The 25,405-nt window shown below is 45.5% G+C and overlaps 2 protein-coding genes across 4 annotated transcripts in view; one reads left to right on the plus strand and one right to left on the minus strand.

Annotated features, from left to right (window-relative positions):
* Window positions 1-21,574, plus strand: part of retn (retained) — a 73,312-nt gene extending 51,738 nt beyond the window's left edge. For both annotated transcript variants that reach the window (XM_026812656.1, XM_018022735.2), the window contains exons 4-9: window positions 3,530-3,602; window positions 16,612-16,795; window positions 18,908-19,263; window positions 20,203-20,536; window positions 20,604-20,800; window positions 20,897-21,574. In XM_026812656.1, coding sequence (XP_026668457.1) covers window positions 3,530-3,602; window positions 16,612-16,795; window positions 18,908-19,263; window positions 20,203-20,536; window positions 20,604-20,800; window positions 20,897-21,051 — 1,299 coding nt within the window. In that variant the 3' untranslated portion in view covers window positions 21,052-21,574. The remainder of the gene's footprint in view (window positions 1-3,529; window positions 3,603-16,611; window positions 16,796-18,907; window positions 19,264-20,202; window positions 20,537-20,603; window positions 20,801-20,896) is intronic.
* The window catches only part of Ada (adenosine deaminase-like protein), a 48,475-nt gene extending 23,105 nt beyond the window's left edge, over window positions 1-25,370 (minus strand). Inside the window, exons 1-7 of one of the 2 annotated variants that reach the window (XM_026812658.1) lie at window positions 25,127-25,370; window positions 24,915-25,045; window positions 24,647-24,838; window positions 24,342-24,579; window positions 24,140-24,275; window positions 23,959-24,059; window positions 23,749-23,892 (exon numbers count right to left, since the gene is read on the minus strand). In XM_026812658.1, coding sequence (XP_026668459.1) covers window positions 23,749-23,892; window positions 23,959-24,059; window positions 24,140-24,275; window positions 24,342-24,579; window positions 24,647-24,838; window positions 24,915-25,045; window positions 25,127-25,165 — 981 coding nt within the window. In that variant the 5' untranslated portion in view covers window positions 25,166-25,370. Of the gene's footprint in view, window positions 1-23,209; window positions 23,893-23,958; window positions 24,060-24,139; window positions 24,276-24,341; window positions 24,580-24,646; window positions 24,839-24,914; window positions 25,046-25,126 lie in introns of those variants that run through there. The other variant, XM_018022715.2, reaches the window with a different exon arrangement.
* Between the last annotated feature and the right edge of the window lie 35 nt (window positions 25,371-25,405).

The following is a 25,405-nucleotide window of genomic DNA, read 5'->3' on the forward strand; positions in this document are numbered from 1 at the left end:
CATGAATTGATATAAAATTTTGCAGGTAGCTTTTTAATAGTAATAGGAATCTATAATAACAAATTCAACATGTTAGCATTGTTTAAGTGTATAGCCTATACATCCTTAATATGATATCCCAATTTCTGTTTAGTCCATTCAAAGACAATATTTCTCAGAATAATGAACATTTAATGTAAGGAGCTCGATCGAGGGTCAGAGCTTAAAAAATAGAAACTCTCTACGATGGAATAGAGCTTGAACTAATTCAGAATAAGTTAAGAGGGATGCTTGAATTGTCAGTAAAGTCTATGTTAGGGGATGGTTCGGCATCACGTTCTCGGCATTATGAAAGGCAGGCGAAGCATACGCGTACTTTATACATGTTCTCATAATCATAATAATTGTGAGCGCTATCTTTAATACCCTCAAGAAGGATAATGGTAGCGGCGGCTATTACGACCGGTCGTATAAACCTTGATCGCGATATCCGCGGTGACTCCTTCAAAAGAACGTTGCCAACGTTTACTGCCTGCCTAAAAACTAATTAATAACCACGGATAAATACTGTCGCCTGAAAAAGTTCGCGCGTATTATAATAAAATGTGTATTAAACAAATCCTGTGGAAAGTAGGATGACGGAAAGTCGGTCTCGTTTCGCGGAGGCGCGTATTCGAAGAAGACACCGTGTCTTGACCTCGACAACGGACGCATTATTTAAGGCTGCACCCGTTTCCGTTTCGCCCGAGACGCACCCTTATAAAAGCTCTTTTACGACCGGAAGTCGACCCCGCGCTCGGGGGCTCGGCGTATATACGGGTGGCAATTCTATCCGTGCGAAACTGGCTATCTAATTACCTCGAGTCAACGAGTCTCATAGTACGACGACAAAAATCAATTGCGCTTGCTATCTGTCGAACGAAATGTGCCGATCTGAGATCAACTGTCTGGTCACGTCCCAATAAATGAATCGAATCATTCGCAAGAATTAGCTGGCTTCGAAGATCGCGATCTATCCAGGAAAACACCGCGCACTTTCCCTCGGTTATCGCAGCCTCTTATCGGCCGGAAGAGTTTATCTGAATCTCTCTCCGGAGTACAGAGGCGCATCGATAATTACTCGTCGTAAAAGTAACGACGCGCAGCGTTGAAACGGTGCTCTCGTCTCTTCTCTCGAATTTTACGGTGACTTCTCTTCCGGATCGCGTTCGAGCCTCGTAAACTGTCTCCACCTCGAACTCGCGTTCCCCCGAGCGTAGCCTTAGGTGGTATCGGGAGAGGCTAGATTCGGAAGACGTACGGCCCGCGGAATCGATGAAACATGTCGACGATGCATGCTAACGATGGTTAATCGGTTTGGCGATGGCACGAGCGTATCGCGAACGCGGAGGACTGCATCGCATCGGGTACATCGATCATCTAAGCTGGTTCCCTCGTCCCACCTCGAGAGTAACCCGATCAACGTCGGCTGTATCAGGAATTATTATTCACCGGGGCCCGTCAGTCGATGAGAAGGAGAGGGCGGGGCCGCGAAGCATGCATCATCGAGAGCAAATTCCGTTCGCCTCTCTTTATTTTACGGTAGTGAAGGATAAGGATACGAGGGAAGGGTTCTACCCGATCTTCACGTGGCTGCCGTCAGTCCGCTTAACTGTAGATCAATCAATATACGCTGGTTGAACCCTCGGACCGGCCGTTTCCCTCTTCGTTCCACCACCAGGGACCTTTTACCCCGTCCTTTCCCTCCGGCTCTGCCCCTAACGAGCTCATCGCTCCAGCCAAAGAAAAAACACGTGAAAGTGGTACAAAATGGCCCTTGAGAAATGCCGTCCGTCCGTCCATCCGTTCGTTCGTTCGTTCGTTCGTTTGTCCAGTCGCTCGTTTCATCCTGCAAGGGTGGACGAGCCGCGAGGGCGTTGCCATGAACACTGGAATGCGGGAATAAGTGGGCCGCGATCGCCATTTCGGTGAACAAACTCTCCGTTCCGTCTAAATTCCGTCGCAGTAAACGTTGATCCTTTGCAGTCGTATCTCATGCCGGTGACGACGGTACGGATTTGTCATAGAATCTGTAGTAGTGCCAAGGGTCGAAACTTGAACAAGTGAATCGTGGGTGCACCGCACTGTGTCGGTATCCTTGGCAACGACGGAAACACTTGTGTGTTCGCACGCGAGGCCTGCATCGCGGCGCGGTAGACAAAAAACTGATTAACCGCGTGGCACTTATTAAAAACACGTGCGATCAATAACTGGTATCCTTTGTCATTGAAAACGTCGCGCAATGTCGATTGCACTTTGGCGCGGGAAAAAAATACTTGCACTACGATACGATTGAAATATTAATTATGACCCGTGACACGCGGGAAAGACACGTGACGCCAGTCGTAGAATTGACGACCGGAGAATTAATTTAAATGTGTTACGTTACACCTCCGAGTAAGTAATGTTCTTACGTAAGTCGAGTAAATTATACGAATTTCAGGTCTCGATGATTTCATTTAGAAAAAGATTTGATACGACAGAATCTTATGTTTTTCAAATTGTCAATCAAAAATTCTCTGTGACTTGAAAAGAACGCATCGAACAATTTGACGAACCTAAATATAATTTTTCCTAAAAGTTGATCGCTTTATTGCACACGGGTTTTTATGAACTTTTGCGAGAGATGTACAACATTAAGCTATTTTCATATAACGTTGTGTCAATAGTTTCGTTGGCCGACGGATAATAAAATAAACAGAATATATCGTCGTTCGTACCGTTTAATGTAACATTAAAGGACTATACGAGCCGTTTGCCAACAATAATAACGTTTTCGAAATTGCACGGAGGTAACTCGTAGGTACACGCATCCATCGTTTAAGCGACGGCGTTTCTATTAAACGACCGTTTGTCTCGGTCGGAGCGCGACTCAGGTACATACGTAATTTCTAAAAGCGGAAATCGCTGGACCACGTCACGTTTCGCGCGGTTTATCGTCGTCGTCCGGTGTGACACTCGCGCGGCAGCTGTCGCTTGAAAGAGATAAAGGAGCGCGGAGATTGTTCCAAACGGTTTGACCGATCGAGAACCGCGAGGACAGAGCCTTCGACGAACGGCAATTACTTCCAATAATTGTTTAAGCGAGTCGACGGGCGAGGAACAGCGGTAGAAGTCGGAAAGGGGGGAAAAAAGACCAGGGAAGAAGTCGTATTATAAAAGCAATTAGAGTCTCGGATTAGATATAACACATCGTACATAACAAATATGATAATACGCGCGGTTAGCCCAAGGGAGTTTCGGTTTGGCTGAGGGGGTTTCGGGTTATGAGCCGGGTTAAACGGAATCATTAATAATCGGAGCTAACTAATCTGCCTGTCGCTATGAGCACACCACTTGTTTCACTCCTGTTTTTATTATTCCGCAATGGAACGACCGAATTTTATTCGAACACAGAAGTCGATAGATTTGACGAGACTCTCGGCCTATAGAATCCGCAATTTATATTCCGCGTTTTGTTTTTCAATTTTGCCATCCACGTACTATATGTACGATTTACTTCGACTTTCAGCTCTATGAGATCAGCGACGATCCAAAGAGAAAGGAGTTCCTGGACGATCTCTTCACGTTTATGCAGAAAAAAGGTGAGTTTAAAAGATCTTCTTAATATTTTTCTGATACATTCTCTTAACGACGTGCGTGTATGCAAGTGGTACACGTGCAAATGCGAACGGCGCCGTCGCATTTAAAATGACGCGCGTTGGTACGATTATCGCGGGATCGTTTGGCACGAAAGAATTAATTCCGCAAATATTGATCGTGGCGATCGACGTCCAAGGCCGATTCCGTCGCCGACGAGAATGCGTCTAGAGCCTCTAGCTTGGGTCGCGTGCTCGACGCGGCCGCATTTGTCTCCATCTCCCGTTGGCGAAGACGTATTGCGGATCTCTTGGCAAGCGGTCGCGTTCCGAGCGAGTCCCGCTATCTCGTCATAATCCCGCGTGCGTGCACGTCCGACACACGGGACGCCCCCGAATCCCGAAACGAATCTCCGGATTTAACCTTAGACCACCTACACGGACTCTCTTTCGATTCCACTTAACCGAGATTTTGCAGAATCTGATTTCGCGAAAGGTCGATTCGTTTCGTGGATTTTTTATAAGTACGCTTTTCCTGTGATCAAATAGTCTCGATGCTCACATCGGAAAGCATTTGATCATCGTATCGAGAGGCTAGCTCGCGTTTAATTCGCACGGATGCGATAATTTACGTGATCGACTATATTTAGCCTGTGCACCTGTCGCTTGCATTGTCGCGCAAAATTATTCGTATCGAGATACTTCGGTAACCTTGCCAAGATACTTAAAATTCGGCGAGCCGCGTCTCTTTTGATGATTCAGCTTCTCTTGTATCGATTCAAAGTCAATATTTCCAATATCGCAAATTATGAAAGTGCCGTTTAAATTCCTTTTCTATTCGAAATTCTTTTCGATTCGAGGGCGAGAATAGAACTTCTTTCGTCTTAAATGGTTTCTCTTTCACGTTAATCGAGAATCATTGACGTTCCCTTTGTGAAAAACTGCGTTAGGCATCAAAGGGCGAGGATGGGAGATCGTGTGTATTCGTTGCGAAAATTACGAGGCATTATTCACGGACGTTGGAGAAGAGACGCACACGTGCGACCCGCATTCCCGTTTCCTGAACACGTGGATTCTCGGGAGGCTCCTCGCGCGCATCCGAGCATGCTCGTAAACGTCCACGTGGTTAAAAGGTTCGATAACACGTTGCATCTGCCTCCGTTAGACACGGGACGAAATTAGATTCTAAGACGGAACAACGGAAACCGCGGAGCTTTGTCCTTCCCTCTTTCTCGCGATTCATTCGAATCGTAAATTTGTGATTGATGCGTCCCTCGATGCGTCGTATACAGACATATTTTTCACAACCGGAGTTCGGTCGTAATAAGACAATCGCGGGACCGGAAACGCGATCCTCTAATTATAAACTCGGTGACCCGTCCATCGATCAACCGTGGCAACGGTGCGTCAAGCCCCTTCTGTATTCTCTTTGAAACAGGCTAGCTATTATCGTACGCACCTTGAGAAAATAATTAGGATAGATCCCTTAAAATCAATTACACTCGTTCCTATCATTTTTCGATCTGTACCCGTGCGAGTCTCGTCCGAAATGAACGTAATCATAATCGAACGAGGGAATAAGAAATCGATTTATCGTATTTCTCAGAAATCGATCGTTGATCTTTACAAGGTCGATTAAAATCGAGTGACCCAAAAAGAAAGGGTAGAGACAGGTGGGGATATAAAGAAGAAGCTCGAACGAGCAACCCCCCGTAGCGCCCCTTATTGTGCCGACGCGAACAATGATTCGACGCTAACGCGATTCATAACACCTCGACCACTCGTCCCTAGATATAAAAGACCATTCATCACATCCCCGGCTACGTTGGTCCACGATCGCACCGACGATATGTGTTTGTTATCGACTCACCCCTCGAGGGTGCAACCAATTCTCTAGCTCGAACGAATTAATTCAGTTTAAATTGATTTATTCGTGTAAAAATTAGAAGAATCCGACGCATTCTAGTAATTATATATGTTCAATACTTATTGAATGATTTTAGACGGTTTCTCGTGGGGTAACGCGGCACTCTCCTGGCAATAACAACAGGATTATCTTAATTAACGGTCGTAAAGTTAATCATCGATAAAGTTTACCGCCAGTGGCAAAGAGCACCGAGCTACTCAGGGTAGTTATCTCCAGGATGACCTGAAAATTCGGCGCGGTTGTAGGTATTATGAGGCCATTTCGCAACAGAGTGTCCAAGCTCGTCCGTATATCAAACGCGCCGACGAGCCGGCCCGGAATTCGCATCCGAGGAACATAATTGGAGACGATAAGTTAGAACCGGTTCCCCTCGACGACAAATCGCCGGCTACTCTAAAATCTGTTCCCTCTGAAGTCCAGATCGATTGAATTTAACTTACTTCCATTTTCCAAGAAATTCGGAACAGTCTCGGCTCTTGACGGTCTCATTTTCGTAGTTTCGTTGCACGACACATTTTTGAGGATTGAGTATCAGCTCTGATTCGGTCAATTTTTAAAGTGAGGACGCAACAATCGTTTTGAAGCGAAATGAATCACGTTGTTTCCCAACGTCGGCGAATTTGATCCGACAGAATGGGAGAGCTGGGAGAGAGTACGAGGCGCATCGGTTCTTTATTTATCGCGCGTATTGCTAGCACCTCTTCAGAGCCGACCGTTATAAATCTCAAGCCATTTAATATGCAAATCCCGCAGCACCTCCGACAGCCCCGAGGACTGTTCCTCTTTCGCTGCATCGTCTTTTTTTTTCACATCGCGAACGAGTTTCAATCGCCTATGTAACTCATACGACCGCGAGAGCAATGCCATTCTCTGTCGAATACGTTATTATCTTACTCCTCCTCCTCCGGCGGCCTTTTCCTTTTTGCGATGTTCCCGGGACCCTGTTGCCACCAACACTCCCACGAGGCCTGTCCACCTTAATGATATCTGGTCAATTTCATCGAAACCCGATAAGCGACGATATCTCTCGACACCCCTTATTGCTCTCTTTTAACCACAGTTAATTATTCACCGACGACACCTGGAGTCACCGTTCATTTTCGGCCTGCACCGAGCTCTGCACGTCTTATAAACAATCACTTATAATGATAATCCTTGCAGTCAACCAACGTGGATTCGAAATAAATTTATAGTATCTTAACTTGCTTCACGCAGGTCACAGGATTTCTCCTGTTTTTCTCGATCTCTGTTCCATCTTTCTACCACATCTGACTCGTGCCACTAATCGTTGGCTACCTTCTCTTCCTTCTTTATTCAGATACTGCAGGGTTACTATTATCCTAATATATTTGTATCTCGATCGACATCGTTCTCTTAAATATTATTCATTCAAACATTCAAAGCCGACTCGTCTCTAAAAAATAATTTTATCGTTCCACTTCGTTTAAGAATATTCTTCTAATATTGAATGCAAATCTCGTTCGGTGTGCAGCGGACTCGAGCTGCAACCTGGTCTCACTCCAGCTGCGAGGCTCGAGGAGCAAACTTTCTCCCGCTCGCACATTGTAAGTTCATCCAGCTATCATCGAGGTGCGAAACAGACCGAGAGGCTGAACGAACGGTAATGTTTCAATGGAGGGAAAGGTAAGAGGGGGGGGGGGAGCCTCTTCTCTCGTCTGTTGCAAAGTGAAGTGCATTGCACCGGGCAGGGTCGCGCGTCGCGTCGCGTGAAAAAAATACCTTTTTACGCGGCGGCGCGGGTAACGCATTAGCGGGCCGAGGCCTCAGGGAACACGTGTTCGGGCACCGCGAGCGTGCCGTCTGCGTACACAAACCTCTCGGTTCTCTTGCACGTCTCGATATGCTACTTTGTCCCCGTTCGCGGATTATCGCCGACAAACTGAAAAACCGACCACCCGCTCTCACTATTCTTTGCCGCACGTTCGCTGTTCACATTTATGTTTTCTCTGTGCCCCTACAATGCGGAGTGGGAATGGCATTCTCGGGGCATGAATGAACGTGGAGAGAATCGTTCCGTTTTATGTACGATTTAATTGAAATTATTCATTGTTTATACTGTGACTCAACGTATGGGTAGATAAGAGAGAAGCTTTTGTTTGAGATACAATATTTTGGATAGACGATGAATAGTTGAAAGTGCCTAGACGAAAATTGAATTTAGTTCCTCATGTATTGGCAAGGTATAACGAAACTGTTGCACGCAAATCTGTTTGGCCTCCTTTCTGCGCGTGTCGATTCCTATTCCGCGACGAGCAAGCGTATAGGGAAAATACTTGAAACGACGAACGCCGGCTCATTTTCGACTGGTACCCGGTTCGTTGGTAATTTATAAAATCGAGCTTGCCGTTCTTCGGGAAATCTCATCTGAGAATCGGCGAGCGTTTGCCGTGATGAAAGACAGTTAGGTCTCGGTTTATTTAGGGACTCGTTAACGAACGTTGCATTACCATTCCCGATTCCCCCTCGGGACGATTTTTCCCCTCACTTTTTATTCTTATTATTCGGTATTTGGTGCCGCGAGCACGTTCGTTACCCGTTACCCGATAACTGGCCGTCGTCACGGCACGCTGCGACTAGTCACCGACGTTCGCCGCGACGCGAGTCACATTCTCGCTAAAATAGTTTCTAGTTCCGATCAACAACGCGGCCCTCGCGGCCGCGTCGATACCTCCGAGCCGGGAATTAAACCCGTAGAACGGTCTCTCCCCCTCGCAGGCTTTATTACGTAATAAATATTAAAATTCATACGAGTCGCACCTCTACCGAGAATCGATCTTCGACCGGTCCAAAGGGACGGCTATAAAAGTCTCGGAGAAAGAGACGCCGAAAGGCACCACCGAGCCTCCTCTTCTTCTCGTATCCACGCTATTTTACTTTTATTCGAGCAGATCCATTCCCCGCCGGTTTACGATTTCTCGCGACGAGAAACTGTCTTACGAAAATTGCTTCTATTGATTCGCTCCAGGTTCTATCAGTTCGATTAATTACGTCCCATCGATTTTTATATAAATACTGTAACAGCTATTACAGTGTTCTAACATCTCAATCGTCACTGGGTCTCGCAAACGCTTGCCCTAGACACGCGTATCAGAAAGGTCGACAGGTTCAAAACGGCTCGTCTTTCAGCGCGACAGAAACCAGTATTCATCGTACAGCTATTCTAACGATTGCCATCGTGATTCGTAGAACCTAGAATTGAATCCGCAAATACAGCGGATCTAGACTGGTACCGTTACACGGTATAAGTATTTTTTAAATCAATTTTAACCCGATCGCGCGTGGACTTGAGCTTTTCTGTCTCCGCCGATGTGTTTTGTCTTTTACGAGGTTGTCGAGCAAACGTGCGAGGCGGGATCCGTCGGCGACGGAGTCAATTCAGCCTGTCCATAAACACCCATCCACGTTACCTCCATAAAACGAAATAAAGTCCTAGCATCGTCCAGAGAAAGAAGAGAGAGTCTCGACGATGGGCGGACGGGGACTCTGTTCCCGCGAGTGATGGATTTCCGCTTTGACGGATCGCTCGTAAACCTCCTCTAAATGTTTTCTCGGAAACGAGAGAGGGGCCAATACGGATTTCCAACCACTCTCTCTCTGTTCCGCCCGCTCCTCCTTGGTGGATCGCGGATCGGGCTGCTCAGGGCCACCCGCTGTTTTTAGAGGGTCTTAAATCGGGATTATGTCCGGATTACAGGATCCTGCGTACGCTTGTCCTCCCTTGTGGTAGCCCACGGCGAAAACGATCCTCCTACTCTTCTTATCCCCGCTAAAATCCTCCCTCCTGTCTCTCTTAGACAATTTTATTATTCATCTACGAACATATTCACCCAGATTTTCCAACTGGTTTTTCTAAGGATAAAATCAATTTACGGTTCACTTTTGATTCGATTCTTGAAACTGAATTTGCAATTCCTGTCGCATATCCTGTAAGATAATAACACATTTCACCGATGGTGTTTCGTATGCCTGTTGGACATCGCATGCTTTACATTTTTTTCTATGAACGCATCGAATCCAAGGCAGTTTGCAAATCAGAGAAACGTTGGATCGTTCTCGCGTTTCCGAGAAGTTTCGTGATAACTCGGCGATTATATAGCGGTGAGGTCGGTAGAGAGGGTACGAGAGGGGGTGAGTAATCGTCAGCAATTATTCGGAATCCCATGGATATAACGACGTGCCCCCGCTGATTGATGCCCCCGGGGCCCGGTTTCGTGCAGAAGCTCCGAAAAATTTCTTCGACATTAATTATTATAATGCGAATCCGATGAGATCTGACCGCGCTGGCTCCGGTAGCCACGCAATGGGGGTCTCCTAACTCGTGTCATTCACGCAGGAATCTCAGAACGATCGAGCGGCGTTTTGCGAAACAATGCCGTTTAGAAATTTCACGTCGAAAAAGGCGTCAGCGATCGAACGGCAATAATTCTGACGCAGTACTGGAAGATGGGCAGAAAAGAGGAAATTCGAGAGCATTTAGTGGAGGACAGAAGCGTGGAAGCGTCGCGGTACACCTGTCCAATTAGTTCTCCGCTCGTGCTCGAATTCGACCTACATTTTCCAGCGGCAGACAAGTGACCGGGTAGCTTCCAGCATCGCGAGAGAGAGAGAGAGAGAGAGCGTGAGAGAGGAGGGAAGAGGAAACGGGTGAAAGAAGGGTTCTCCGGCACCGGCACGTTCCAGTGCTATAGATAGCTCGCGCACGCGAGCGTGAGCGAGCTCCGAAGCCGAGCGAAAAGCATTTAGCAGGATGACGTTCGCACATTCTAGACGTCTCGACGCCGCGCCGCTCGTTCTCGCCGATCATCCGTTACGTTCCCGTGACGTAATTGTCGAATTCTTGTTCCTCGCCTCCGTTTCTCTCGCCCTTCTGCTTCCTCCGAGTCCTGCACCCTGGGTGACAAGAACGATCGTCTTCGCTCTGCAACCAGACGATCGATGCACTCGTTGAATACCAAATTATCTCCCATCACTTGGTACATTGAAAATCAAACGCTGATCGATCGAGCTCCTCGCGATTTACACTTTTGGACACTGTGAAACGCAGAACAATAGCAACAGGAAGTCGTGTCGTGCTTATGTTTGGGAAATGAACGTGATAACTTGTTAATGTCGAACGATCGACCCTCGGACATCGCTGAGGAGAGGGAGAGGAAAGGAGGGTGGAAAGAAATCGGAGAAACGGGTTCCGCGTTGAACGCTGGTCAGGCGTGGGAAGTGAAATACGAGCGGTGTAGTCGGCCAACGGCCATTTCCATCCTGCCGGTTTAGTATTGGCGGGCCACTAAGTCTGAACTAATTTGCTTATTAATATTTCACAACAGCGCCGATCGCTCTGGGGGTTCGTGATATATCGTCTTCTCCCGCTCCATCCGTTCCTCTCTTCTACTTCCCTCACGGTCGTGCGATAAACCTCGCTACGCCCGATCGCGACGCTCGTAATTCCATCTTGATACTTCTCAATCGAAATCGGATTTTTGTGTCTAATCGTAGGTTCTATCAATTTTTCCCTTTCTTGATTTCGAGGGAATTTTTTTATGATCGAAGTTCACGATTTGGCGTGAGTGGCGACGCGTCAAAGCTCAGTGGGCGTCGGTTTTAACGAGCTTTCGCGGGCAAGCGAGCGGGTTACGTTAAGAGGCTCTCGACGTAGGTAATTACTCGGCGACGAGCCGGCTCGCCGCGATTAACGTCGTTAAAGCTCACAGCCGTATCGGCGCGTTTACGACCCCTGACGAATCCGCGTCGCGATAGGGGCGAGAGGGCGAACGTCGGAGTCCGCGGGACACGTATTTGGGCCGTGACGGTGGCCGTCGCGCGGGACGACGACTCTTGGGACCCTTATTCTGGCAGAATGACAAGCGCGAATCGAAAGTTATTTCTGCGAGCCCGATACTACGCGGGTTGATTTATGCCTGGCATCGGACAATAACGCGAACGGGCAACGGCAATATCGCGGGCCGCGTTGCTATTTTATAACCCTGTAAATAGCCGCGGACGACGACGCAGCTTCTCGGAAGCTTCGATTCCTGAGAACTCGATGCTCGTAAGAATCCGAAGAAGAGACCTCGCCAAGTTAAATTAACGTTCACACTTTTCTCTCTTTATTAGTTCTTTATAAAAATACCTGCCGCGTCCAACGTTCGAGGCCTCGCTAGCCGCGCGATTGTCCTAGCGATGTCGAACTGCACCCACGGTTGCATCTTGAAATCTTCGTAAGACCTCGCTTAAAGTTCTATGAGCCTTGAGATACGTCTGACAAATATTTAAGGAATGTGACAAATTAATATTCCTACATTTCTCTTTCCTCTTCTACTGCTTCATCGGTCACGTCAGATCTTCGGGTTTTGGATCGTTTCACCCATGTCGAATCATAAAAATGTAATGAAAAATATTAATCGTTGCCACGTGAATAAAATTGGAATCGTAGGACCGCTTAACGGACCATTTTACGTCACATCAAAGCTTTGCCACATTGTTGGCATCTGCCTGGTAGCCAGTACATTCTGTATACGTACTCCAAACAGACGAACAAGACGCCGAGACTACTCGTCGTCGTGTCTCTCGTTTTCTTCGTTGCCTGTCTATCTCGAGAACGAGACGAAAGCTGTTGAATCCAACGCGGTCGACTCGTTAACGATCGAACAGAAAATTACTGTTCGAGTCGAACGAAGAATTATTATAATAACGACAGGGTTTTAATGTTACAAAGTGGCCGACGTTTAATAATAGCGTTGATCGTGGCAGGGGATCAAACGGGTTCGTAAAGTCGTAATCGGTGATAAAAGTTTTATCGCGACGCACCTATTCGGAGATTTTATTATCACGTAACCGATGAACGCGAGTCGAGGGTGGCCCACCCAAGTCGTTACCGAGGAATGAGAAAAGAAGAGCGCGATGATACGAAGAAACGAAGACGGACGAGCATGGAATTATTCTTCTCGCGCCACGCCCTGGACACGATCATTCTGTTTTGTCTATCTTATGCTCTTGATCCGGAAACATCTCCGGCTACGATGAACAGGATTTAGTACGTATTTGACTGCTGGCTCGTCACGACAGGAAGTCTGCTGCCACGGCTTTAGGGAAGCTGTTCGAAATAAAATAATTAGTAGACTTTTTCTGCGAAATGAAATATTCAACTTTTGATTTTTTTATAAGTGCATCAAATACGCAGTCTATTAATTAGAAATTGAAAATGATTCGAAGTTAAAGACATTGAATGGACGGAGTGTCTGGATCGAAGGAAAGGTCCAACAGAGAGGGAAGATACCACCCAGAATCCATAAGCCACTCCTATGTGACAAGACTAGGGACGGGAGATACAATTATTTGATCGGCAAGCAACAAGTGGCTCGTGGGGGACCCTCTATTCTAGTCAGGGAGATTTCAATGCCTCGATAAGCGAGCTGCCTCCGAAACGATTATTACTAAATGATCCTGACATCTAGAGATCAACGCACTTAATATCAATGAGAAACAATGAGATTATTTCTAAAAATCGACAGAAGTACTCATAAAGGTTCGAATAGATTGAAAAGACGAGAGTCGTCATTGGACCCTTGCGACCCTTTCTTCTGTCACTTCTCCGAAGGTTGACTTGTACGGATCGTAAATTACAGCAATATTTCTGGGAAATTCTAACGAGATTACGAGACGGATTGTACGTGGTACCTTTCCCTTTTTCTCCGGTACGCTCTCTCGATCCCAAAGGGCTGACAACGACGGAGGGAGATAAAAGAGAAAAAGATCTATTTATAATGCGTTTGCGACTTTGCTCCAGCCGGTGGAGGCAGTAAACGTCGCGTGTATTTCATACGAAACTCCACCCCCTCCCGGACTGTTACTCGCAATGCCAATCTCGGTGTTTCGCTCGTCCGATAATGCCGAGCGCTAACAAAGTTAACCCGTTTCCGTTCCCTTCACGCTCCTACGAGCTCGAGGACGACTATGTTACACGGTGAGAGTTATTAATACCCCTGGAAAAACCTATTGATATACGATCGTAATTAACGTCCGCACTCGGTTTTCTTGCCCTTAAACCGTACGTTTCGATTCTCTCGATTTAAGTCCACTTCGTATCAGGAGAATCGAAGCAAGTCCTGTTCGATCCTGCCGTTAAACTGTTCAAAGAGCAACGATTCGATTCTCTCAATGTGAATCGATCTCGGAAGCGTCTGCATTATATTTGTATTAGCGAAATTGAGGCAAATTGCTGTAGCTATTATTCCGTCTGTCATTTTTTGCGCCGGCAAATAACACGTTTATAAGTGTCGATGAGAAACGATCGTCGATAAGAAATCGAGGTTGTAAACGGCGCGGCGCGAAGGTACGAGAGGTACCGCAGGGGTATAGCTTATTCGATAGATTCCGGGGCCGTCACGCAAGATTCTCGGAAAAGTCGTTTCGCGCGTCCGAAAGGGTTTTAAAAGCTGTTCCTGCGCATCTGTTAATAAAGGGCTCCGACATAGTCGATCGTTATTAGATCGGGCACTCCTTCGGCCCTGCCTCGCAATAACCCGCCCAATACCTCGCAATAACCCATAAAATGCAACATTTTGTTTCGTATACCAATTATCCCCGCCTCGGCCCGAACGAAACTCATTCCTTCACGACCAACGAAACAAATTTAGACGCATCGATCTAATTGCGAGTCAGATACGATCGTTGCATTTCCCTCGAATGGACCTTTTGTTTCACTTAGAAAACGATCTATTCGAGTTCCGTTCGCGATGCTTTCTTTGGATTTCAAAGAGCACTGCGCACAACGCGAGTCGCAGTTTCTAATGGCGAAAGAGAAGGGAACGGAGCGGTCTCACCCCGTTCGAAGCGCGCGAAAATTATGTACAACGATAGGTACCTAACGCCTGTACGGCAGTTCGAACGGCTACTTTGACTGGTCGGAGTGAGCGAGCGAGCATGCAATAGCCAGCATTGCAGCTCGAACGCGGCGGTGGCGGCGGCCATTATAAAAATAACTGCTGATTGGACGCCCTACCAAGAAAAGTCGTAATCGCATCCTGAAATGCCTCTTCTCTTCCTTCGCCTTCTTCCTTCCCTTCTTTATCTTTGCATCTACCTCCGTCCCCGTCGCTCTCTGTCCGCAATCGAACAATGAACGATCGCTCCTACCGACTTCCTCTTTCACTGGACCACGTCGAAATCGGTATCAACGATGATTCTGTCGAGATCCTCCCTTAGCCAGAAGAGATCGTAATTCGCATGCAATTTCGAGCTCGACTTTTAGATGCAGTTATTATTAGCGACCGTTTTCGAAGTTCGGTTCTCGCAATCTCGTCTACCAGTTTATTCCTCGAGAGATGTTAAACCGGTGATTTTGTTTGGAGGGTGATGCACACGCACACGGGGAATGATTTGTGCTTGGGCAAAGAAAAAGCACGAAACCGTGCGGTGCATGGATGGATTGGACAGCGAGGAAGAAGGGGTTTTGTCGAGGAGCACGGGATGGGAATCGGTCGCCATTTTGCGAGCACAGCTTTTATCGCCGCGCCCTATATAGAGGAGCATTATGCCTGGGTTGCCGGGTTGCGCGTATATCAACAATAATTGCAGGGCCAATAATAAAGCCCGAGGGGCCACGCTCGATAGCCCGAAATTGCTGGTTCCCCTACTCCAGCATACAACTTTTATTGCCTCCGCTCTCCTCCGGAGGAATGGCGGCAGACCTCTTCTTACCTCATGGCGGATGAACGTCCGATTCTGCACCACGGACCATCGAGGGTACCTATCAGTAATGTTATGCCTGTGTCTTAGAGATGGTAACGCGTTTTGAATAATTGATTCTGGCCCCTGCAACAGCCACCATCCCTAATGGAAGACGAACCCCCCAACTCGGTACCACGACCAGCGGTCGAAAGAGCGTGTCAGTAAAAAGGGAATATCGTGTCTATGAATTAGAGCTAGTAAACTATTTTTAAAAATTGATTCCACCTTGCTGGAAGTGTCTGTCGAGGCAGTTACCCCGGGCTCGTTATTATTGCCTATTAGGTGAAGATACTAGGGCTGCCTGTTCTCGTTACTCGCCGTGCACAGCTACCTCCGTGGCGTCATCGTTGTTGTTATTGTTAGCCGGTTGCAGCAAGGTGTTTCGTACGAAAGAATCGTTGCGAGGCTCGTAAACGGCCGCTGCAGAGAGAGCTCGCACGCGCGATAGTCACGAGTATTGCGCTTGTTAACGCCCCGTTAACTCGAACCTCTGGACAAACTCGTAAAATTTACCGGCTCCGAGCCGGGTAAAGGCTCGCCCTGCTTCGACTGCTGCCGCTTGCTGCCGTTCGAATTTTCGCGTGACTTTAAATCGAGCTGGAATTACGTGTTTAGTGCAACCGATGCCAGAATATATCTTCTCTTTAAATCCATGCGTCGACTCTCTCGCTACCATTTAAGGGAAGCCTCTTCATGGTTTCGGAGTTTCAAACACTTTTACAAACCTCGTCGTATAACACGCGAAATTGGGTCGCGCAAAATAATTAACGTATCACGTTTGGATATTGCAGACGTGATGGAAAATAAATCAAATTATTTATTGTAGTCGTGAAAGAATTAGAATGAATGACGAGTGTGCATTTGCCTGGGGAACAAAAGCTGTGTAAGAGGTCTCGGATTAAAATGGGTGAGTGATTAGTTCCAGGCGTAGTACGCGACTCCATGTTATCTTAAATGCCAGTTAAAATTCGCGTAAAAGCTCGTAAAAGGCTCGTTTGTTCGCCGGCGATAATACGATCACGATTCTGCACGCGGACGAGTCGCGTGGTGGAGACGCGAGTACAGATTATCTGTACACCATCGATTCCCCTCAGTCTACTCTTTGTTTCTCCCGTTCTATTTGTTGTGTCCGATACACGGGTAAGGAGATCGTAAAAGCCGGGCTCGCGTGATCGTTACGAATTCGTTACTGCTCTCGTTAACGCCCCTCGCTGCGAGCCTTGGACAAACCTCGTAAACTCTAAAATCGTTGCCAAAATACCCCCGAGCCGATCGCGCGGAAGACACGAGCTCCATGGGAAATTTAAATCCTTTGCATAAAAATGTGATCAATTTTTATTTCAGGCTCTCCGATCAATCGGCTACCGATCATGGCTAAGTCTGTACTGGACCTGTACGAATTATACAATTTGGTGATCGCGAGGGGTGGACTGGTGGACGTGATCAACAAAAAGCTCTGGCAGGAAATCATCAAAGGCCTCCATCTGCCATCGAGCATCACTTCCGCAGCGTTCACGTTGCGCACCCAGTAAGTAGATCGTGAAGTTTCTCATCTGGGACCCTAGCTTCTTCTGTCTATTCGCTTCTACATTCATAAAGTGTGTCTTCCTCTGTGTCCCCCGTTGTACGAGAAACTCAGTGAGCCTGAACTCTTCTGACTAAACTCCTTTTTCTACAAATTGTTAAAGTTTTCTTATTCCCCCGACGACTTACCATTGAGTGCAGTAGAAGTGACGTCGCGAATTTTATTTTGCTGTGATTCGTTTGAAAAATCGATCTAATTACGCGGTGAAAAAAAATGGGTCAAAGGGGATCTGCCATTGTTTGGGAAATACTATCATCATTACTGGTTGAAGAACGACGGCAACGAGAATTGTTTGTGTACTCAAGATAGCGGGTTGTATCAGCGAGCAGCGTGTTCTCCTCCGAACAAAAATATACGACGCTGATACAAAAGAAGCTGTAAGGACGAGGAAGAAAGAGCTACCGTGACCACGATGGGAACACTCAAAAACCGTGGAAAGGAGCGAGAGAGAGAGGAACTGGCGCCCGGCTCGTGCCCAGTTTTAACCCCATTCGTCACCTGCCACCGGAGAACGAACCGCCTTTCCTCGCCTCGACCCCGAGGATTCGACCGGGTGTCAAAACAGAATGTTCATTCGATTCGACGAACCCGATTGTTCGCTCGCCGCCCGACCAGCCGGAAGAGCGCGAGCCTGTAATTCAGTTCGCCAAGTTAAAACTGTTTACCCGCCGGTTCACCCACGTCTTTGGATTCACGGACGACCCGATGAAAATCGCTGTAGATCTCTGCCAACGATAGTTAATATAAATTTGACGGTCGATTTATCAGCCAGCTATTTCGGTCGCAAGGTTCGCGACGCATTCTGTACAGAATTAATTAAAGACTACGTGCGACAAAGGAATTTTATGGACGAGATGATGTTCTTATTTATAGCTCCAATGTCTCTCAAAGAAAGCAGAAAATGTTTAATTATAAAAATAATGGAATGACACCGATTTGATTCGATCTAATGAAATCGGTTGAACGGTGGGCCAATACGAATTATGTACTTGCTATACGAATTCGTCTCGATGAAAATAAACCGGCGACGCTGACACGCGAGGAACGTCGGGACGCCGGGCGCATCCATCATCCCGGCAACCGGTTATCTCGGCCAGCGGGAACAGGGACAGACGAAGGAAATGAAATTGTACAAAAGGGAAACGTCGGCTAGTAGCCGCGACTATATCGAGCCACGCGCCTTCCTTCGCCAACCTGTAATTATTTATATCGCTAGGAAGGAGTCCACACGCGCCGATTCATTGCGCCCGCTCGTTTCCTGCGACAAATTTGTTGCTTAGAACACCAGGCAACGAGTGATATACCTAACGACGAGACGAAGTACGAGATGCAAACGACATCAGAGTGACACAGAATTACTGACAGAGGAATATATTTAAATAAGGAGCATCGATCTGCTGATTTCTCGTTGAATCATTGATACGACGAAATGACGATCAAAAACTGAATAGAATTTAGTCGACGTGAGAAAATATGAAAGTCCATCAAATTAGAGAGATGCCATGACACAGATTTCATGAACCGTTCGAGCGGTGCAGCGCGAATTTGATTATCACTAAGAAGGAGGGATTTACGTTCCGGACCAGTGCACCTGGACGCACGCGTATGTAAAGTTGATCGTGTTTTCGGCTTGTCGATGTGTTCTCCATTCGGCGAAGAAGACAAAGGGGCAGAGGAGAAAGGGGCCAACAGTCTGGCAGACAATCGTAAAATCTGAACGATCCCTGCGCGAATTATAGCCCGCGTTCCATCGAGAATACGTCTCTGTTTGCCAATCCTTCAGTTCTAATAAACCGTCAAACTAAATAATATTTAAAGTAATTCACGCAGTGATCGATTGATCGAATAAGAAAACAACAAATTTCCTCTTGTTTAAAAACTTAACAGTGTCTCAAACACAATTGTATTTCCTAACATCGCACTATACACTTCCAGCATTATTAACTGCGACGAATGCTATTTGACGCTTAAAGCTATTTTAAAAAGCAGTGGAAAATGGGCACGTCTACGAGCTTTTCACCCCTTTTAATGCACGCTGTCTTTTTTTCACCCGAGGTATATGAAATATCTGTATCCGTACGAGTGCGAGAAGCGACGACTGTCAACGCCGGCGGAGTTGCAAGCAGCGATCGATGGGAACCGTAGAGAGGGACGTCGGAGCAGCTACGGTGCGTACGCGAGCGGCGGTGGAAGTGCCGATGGTCTCATGCAAAGGAACCCTCACACGCCAAACTCGCTCGCGTTGCACGCTCAAATGTCACCGTTGTCATTGGTCACGGCCGTCGCGGCCGGTGGCCAACATCACGGACCGCAGTCTCTGATGAACGGAGGTGCCGCCCACGCGCCTCTTACGCATCATCCACATCACCAGCACCCTCAGGGACTTCCGGGACAACCGTCTAGCGCCGCAGGTCGGTCACGAAAAATACCAATTCTTCATTCACACGTTCGACTGCACACCAGTATCTCTTCGATCCGTGTGAAAAAGTGCTAGACGAAGCGTGTCCAGTCTTCACGTCTCGAAGAAACATTGATAAGGGATGAACGTCTTTGAAACTCGTGCAGTCGGGTGGTGAATTGAAACGCGGTAGGTCCAGATGAAAAGTTGTCACGGCCGGAGCAAAGAAATGGGTACGTCGGGAGCGCGCGAGCGGTAGAAAAGGAGCGGAGGTTTATTTTAAATCGGTAGTTAGGGTTCCCCAGGCCTCCCCGGAGATGATGATGCGAGAGAGCGAAGGAGGCGTAATTGATTGTGCGATCCTCCGGGAGACAGGCGTTAACGGATGACTCTCGCTAACGAGCATTCCTACTTCCCTACCCCTTTCGTCCTCCTTCTCGCCCCTTTCGTCCTGTTTTCACCACCCTCTGACCCGACGTCGAACCAATTTCGATCCTATCTATTCGCACCCTTCCCTCGAATTTGCCTGTGCCGTCCAATGAGCTGCCTCGTTTCCCTTCCGTACGTTTCAACCCTTCTACGCTCGTGACCACCCACTATTATATGTATAGCGTACTCAGCGAAGAAGTCGTTGCTTATAATAATTATCTACAGAAGATTAATTTCAATCATTTGAAAGAAAAACCAATTGTAAATTACGTCTCGAGTACATAGTTTGAACGGGTGATTTATCGTGGAGATGGGAAATAGAAGTCCCAGACGCGTTTCATCTGACCCTGTCTTCTCCTTTCGTTCGCACCCGATGGAACCACGCCAATCATCGTCGCCTTTAATTTAACTCGTTGAAACACGACGCGACGACGCGTCGTCGCTTTTAAACACGATTGACGCGCACGCCGCCCTTTGATCGATCCATTTCGCGAATATTGATCGTACGTGTAACCGGTCACAGGACCTATTCCCGGTATGGCGCCGTCCGAGTTCGAGGCACGCATGGTCGAGTACGTGAAGCTGCTCAACAAGGAGCTGAGGAGCGCTGGCGCCAGGACGCCACCGCCGATGATCCACCGACAAACCAGCGACTCTCCCCCGGCGTCGACTTCTCCGAGGGACGGTGCATTCAGTGCTTTGGAGATGTCTCGACTCACTTTATGGAATATGTACAATAATAACACTATTTATCCCGGAGTCAGTCATCAGCCAATGTCTCCTCAAGCATCGCATTCTCCGTTGCCTCAGGTACCGACACCTGAACCACAACGAGAAGCCCTAGATCTCGGATTGAGGTAATCATATCTTGATTAAGACTACGAATTCTTTAATCTTGTAATATCTCTATGATCGATCGTTCAGATCATCGCCGATATGTTCGTCCCCCGCGAGGCTGAGTTCACCTTCCTCGGGTGGGAGCATGCTAGTGAAGAGGGATCAAGATATAGGTCGACCCGGATCATCCGGTCCGCCGCCAGTCAAGAGACCACTCTCGGATGATGATAGCCCGCTAGACAAGAGCGCTCCTGTAGGTACGCACATAAAAATTTCCAACCGAGGTAAGGAACGATTCATGTTTCTATTAAATAGACAATAATTTTGTATGTAAGGTGTAGTGTTACACGAGGGGAATGAATTTGATTTTATGCCTCCAGGTGACGGAAGGAACGGTGATAATTCCTTGGTTGTCAGCATGGAGCTGAACGGGATAATGTATCAAGGCGTGTTGTTCGCTCAATCCGAGAATGGTACCGCGAACAGCACGTCGGGCAGCAGCAACGCAAAAGCGTCGCGGAGCATAGTCTCGTGAATGCTCAACAACTTCTTTCTTAAATATATCTACTCGTTATATCCTTAATTAATATAATAATCCTTAGATGTAATAATGACCGGCCGAAGCAGTCTGCCATATAATTAATCATTTTACGATCGATAGATCTGCTTAATTGAATTGTACAAATTTCAAATCATTGTTTCTCTACGGGAAGGGACTCAAATTTCTGTTAGTTTCTCGCGTGAAGTCTTGAATTCGCGTTGTGATATTAGTTTATCGATTCTGGTTACTTGCCCGAGTTTTTCTATCATCACGCCAACGTGTGCAGCTCTATATATATATATATATACACATATAAATATATATATATATATATATATATGTGTGTATGTGTGTGCACGAGCGTAATTTAATTTTGCAAATATTTGATATTATTAATCATTCTAAGGAAGTTACGAGCAATTGCCAGCTCGTTAGGATAAACGTGTGATCGTGGTAGACTGCTCCCCGTTCGATGATTGAAACTTTGCTGTGTGAATAATCGTGTTTGTATAATCTGCGTGCAATGAGGGACACGATATTTCTTTTTCTAATTAGATTTCCATCGCCCTGCGTTCCCTTCATTCCCCAGAAACTTTTCGAAATCGCCACGCTCGTCAAAGATCTCTCATTAACATCTTTCAGCTATATTCGAAACAAGTGACCGACTTGGTCGAAGATAAACTGACTCAGAGAGAAACGAATTCACAACAGGATCGATCATTTTTTTTATTTTATTATAATCAAAACATCTTAATTTATTTATTGACCCCGACCTCTCGGCGTCTTGTGATTCAAAGGGTTTCTATTCGACGACCTCTTATCCTTCATTTATTTCCTTCGAACGATACCCGAGAGACCGGCTTCCTTCTGATATTTTATAGCATTTTAAATCAGCGTGTAGTTACTTGTTTTTACGACGATTACTAACACCTCGAATATTAAGGAGTGTATATGAGAGAGAGAAAGAACGTAGTGCATGTGTCAAGTATATAGTATACAAATAGACAACAGTCCACCTTGTCGGTTCTCTGTCAAGTGTACATAGTCGTTTGAACATGAATTTACTTGTTTCGCAAAATGGAGGGACAGAGCTCAGTGCGACAGTTTAGAAAAACAAGCCATTATTATAATTATTATTATTACTACTACTACATTTAGTCGAATATTATTCTATATATATCGTGATTTTTATATTACCACGAGTAATTTTTAGTTTCTTTTACTTTCTTTCCGTTCGCGGTCAGATTTTTCATTTTCGCATTTTGATTGTATGTTTTACTCGAAGTCTTTTTATTTTTTACGAGCTTCGCGTCTTCCCTTTAACGCGTGAGGGATGCGAGCGTTTAGTATAAGTTCCGAAGCATTTTATCGCGTGGGAGCCGTTCGCGATTCGCGCTCGCATCTCGTTTCGTACCTTCCTTGCACGTCGACCGACAAATTTTCCCTTCTTGGAACACGTAATCGGACGTTTTGTTCCTATTTGATTAACTACAATCGCCGGATTTGATACGCGATAGACGCTGATTTTACATAATCGTAGTATCTATTATAAAGATGTGATGCCTCAGAGGACGAACGATGGTCGCGATCGCGATCGGAACGGGAGCTAAAATATATACTTTAATCATAGTCATGTTAAGATTTAACGGAGGTAAGATATTAGGGAATTAAAATAACGCACGACAGTAACTGGAAGGGCGTAAGAACAGAAAACGGATTCGTGCGAATAGATTTCTTAATTCGTTGATCTCCGAACGAGATATGTACGCGATTTAGCAATGATAGAATATACGAATTGATAGCGGTGCGAAGATTGGGTAGGAAGGAACTGTTTTACTGTTCATAGCTCGATGGTTAGCCAAAAAGACTGTTACATAGGACGAATATTATACACTTAAATATTATATTAGTAAAGTAAGCATAATTTCGTATTACGATTATCAAGAACGATATTATTGTCATCATCAATATTAATACGACTATATTATTGGTATTCCTATAATTACGATTAGTATTATTATTCACGTATTTACTGTATCATCTTATTATAGCGTGATAAAGAATGACGGTTCTGACGCAAGAACTACAAAAAAAAAGAAAAATGCAGAAAATTGTCATGTCAATAGACATAGGAAAAGGAACAGGAAATTCATAAAGGCTAATCCCTTTTATTCGCGATTTTATTTCAAGTAGAGAGAAGAATAGTTTCGGCCCTTTTTTAAGTGGTGCTAAAGTTTCATCTAACGTTTTGATTCATTAAAGAAAATTGTCGAGAAGATAGACAACAAGAACAGCAACAACGTTATAATTTCGTCGTGCTCGATTGTGATTTTTCATAGCCTACAAGACGTTCATTTAATTTCACTGAACTGGATCATTCACTGTCGGTTTGTAAGTATTAATTTTCTCATCAGTGCACCATATTTACTGGCGTAATATTGTAATAAGTATTATAAATGTTGTATATACTATATATGATACTGAAGAAAAAAAATGGAACTCCCCCGATCACATTTAACTATTATAGACTCCGTAAATAGTGACTTAGTTATCTGTAAATCCATGTAAACGAGCTCACGAATATCATAACGAATAAAATCATCATTACTTTTATATCAATAGTGATTTCGCCGCAGCGTCATGTTAATGTGTAATAACATAATTATTTCATTTGATTTTGGATAGTAATACCTGTTTTTCGTGTTCACTCGCGAAAGCGTATTGTACAGACGATGAGGACAGTTCGCGAAGTTCCTCCGGTCCTAGACCAAACGTTGATCCGGCTATTTGATATTCCCGAGACAAAGACGTGCGAAATACACCTTTGTCGTCAGTCTAAAATATAAAACGATCTGTTTGACACGACACGATCGTTTAAACACCGCGACTGATTTCACTTACTGCAAGACAAACAGGATGTCCAGCCTCGTACAAATATTTGAACTGATGAGCCTCATAAGTTGGTACCGTTTTGCATTGAACGTTCGAAGTTAAGCACAGTTCTAGTTGAGCGGTAAAAAAGTGTCAAACATATTCGTGTCGTGCGATATCAGTGAATCGTTAAATCCTCTTGGAATCTTACCAACGGGAATTCTCGAGTCAAGAAGCATTTGGAATAATTTATCGGAACCTTGCAAGGTAGGATGAATGCAGGTACAGTGTCCCAGTCTGTCAGGTTTAAATTCGAGGATGTCTATCGTCTCCATTTCATTCGAAATCTATGTAAAACAAGAATTAAACTCGTTTCAAGTCAATCCCGTGTGTATCAGCGAATTGAATCGTACTTCTGCACAATGGGCTGCAATTTTAAGACCAGCCGTTCTAGCTTTTCTCAGCAATTCCAAAAATGCATCCCCTGTCATCGGATCTCCGCTGAGATCGAGTCCAACGATGTATTGAGAATATTTCTTAAGAAAGTTTATTGCTAAATTTATATTCTCCTCCGCGGCTTTGTACCCTTGCTTACGATTAATCGATATTAATAACTTGACTAGTATACTTGGAAAGTCAGTTTTGCATGCCCTACAATTCGAAAGCTCGATTACTCGATCTTCGACTGTTTGAAGCAGAGACAGTTGAATATATTTACTCGAATGCTTTTACGATCGCTTCTACGTATTCCTCCTTTGTCATTTTCCCGTGAACAGCACGCGGTGTACTTCTAAGTTCTAAATATATTACTCCATCATCTCTGAACTCTTTAATCGTGTCATAAGTGCAGTGAAAGACAGCCTCAGGTGTTATCGTCAACGAATGTGCAATGTCGAAAACTTTGAAACACCTATAGATAAATATGTAAGTACGATGCAATAACGTAACATATAATCGGAAACATGAGATTTAATTGCCGATCATACTCGCCTAGTGACGAGAAGCTTTTCATATCCGTGAGCAAATTCTCGACTTCGTCCGAGTCTGGGTTTTGCATTTTATATAATTTCTTCAACGTGTCCGTGCTCAAAGATCCATTTAGATGAGCGTGTAGTTCCTATTTGTAAAAGAAATAATTAATCGTTTTTCTTTCCTTAACTACTAACCTGAATATTGTCTCTGTTCCTTTATTACTCACCACTTTCGGTAGAGATTGACAGAATGTTTCTAAATTCATTGTAACAACGAATGCTTTGTTAATAGTACGTGTTTTAATTTTCTAATTTACTCAGTATTGCAATTTACAATTGCGAAGAGCTAGCGTCGAACTCAGCTCCTTTCCTTGCTTATGAAGTAGTACAGAACCCTGTACTATCAGCTATTATATTGATCGTCAGTAGGAAGCTATATGTCTGGTAACTGCTATTAAAGATTGTTGTGAACAATTAAGAGTCACTTGAGAGTTCAATAATTCTAC

The sequence above is a fragment of the Ceratina calcarata genome, unplaced genomic scaffold (assembly GCF_001652005.2).
Source record: "Ceratina calcarata isolate Rehan_Ccalc_2016 unplaced genomic scaffold, ASM165200v1 scaffold293.2, whole genome shotgun sequence".
NCBI lineage: Eukaryota > Metazoa > Arthropoda > Insecta > Hymenoptera > Apidae > Ceratina > Ceratina calcarata.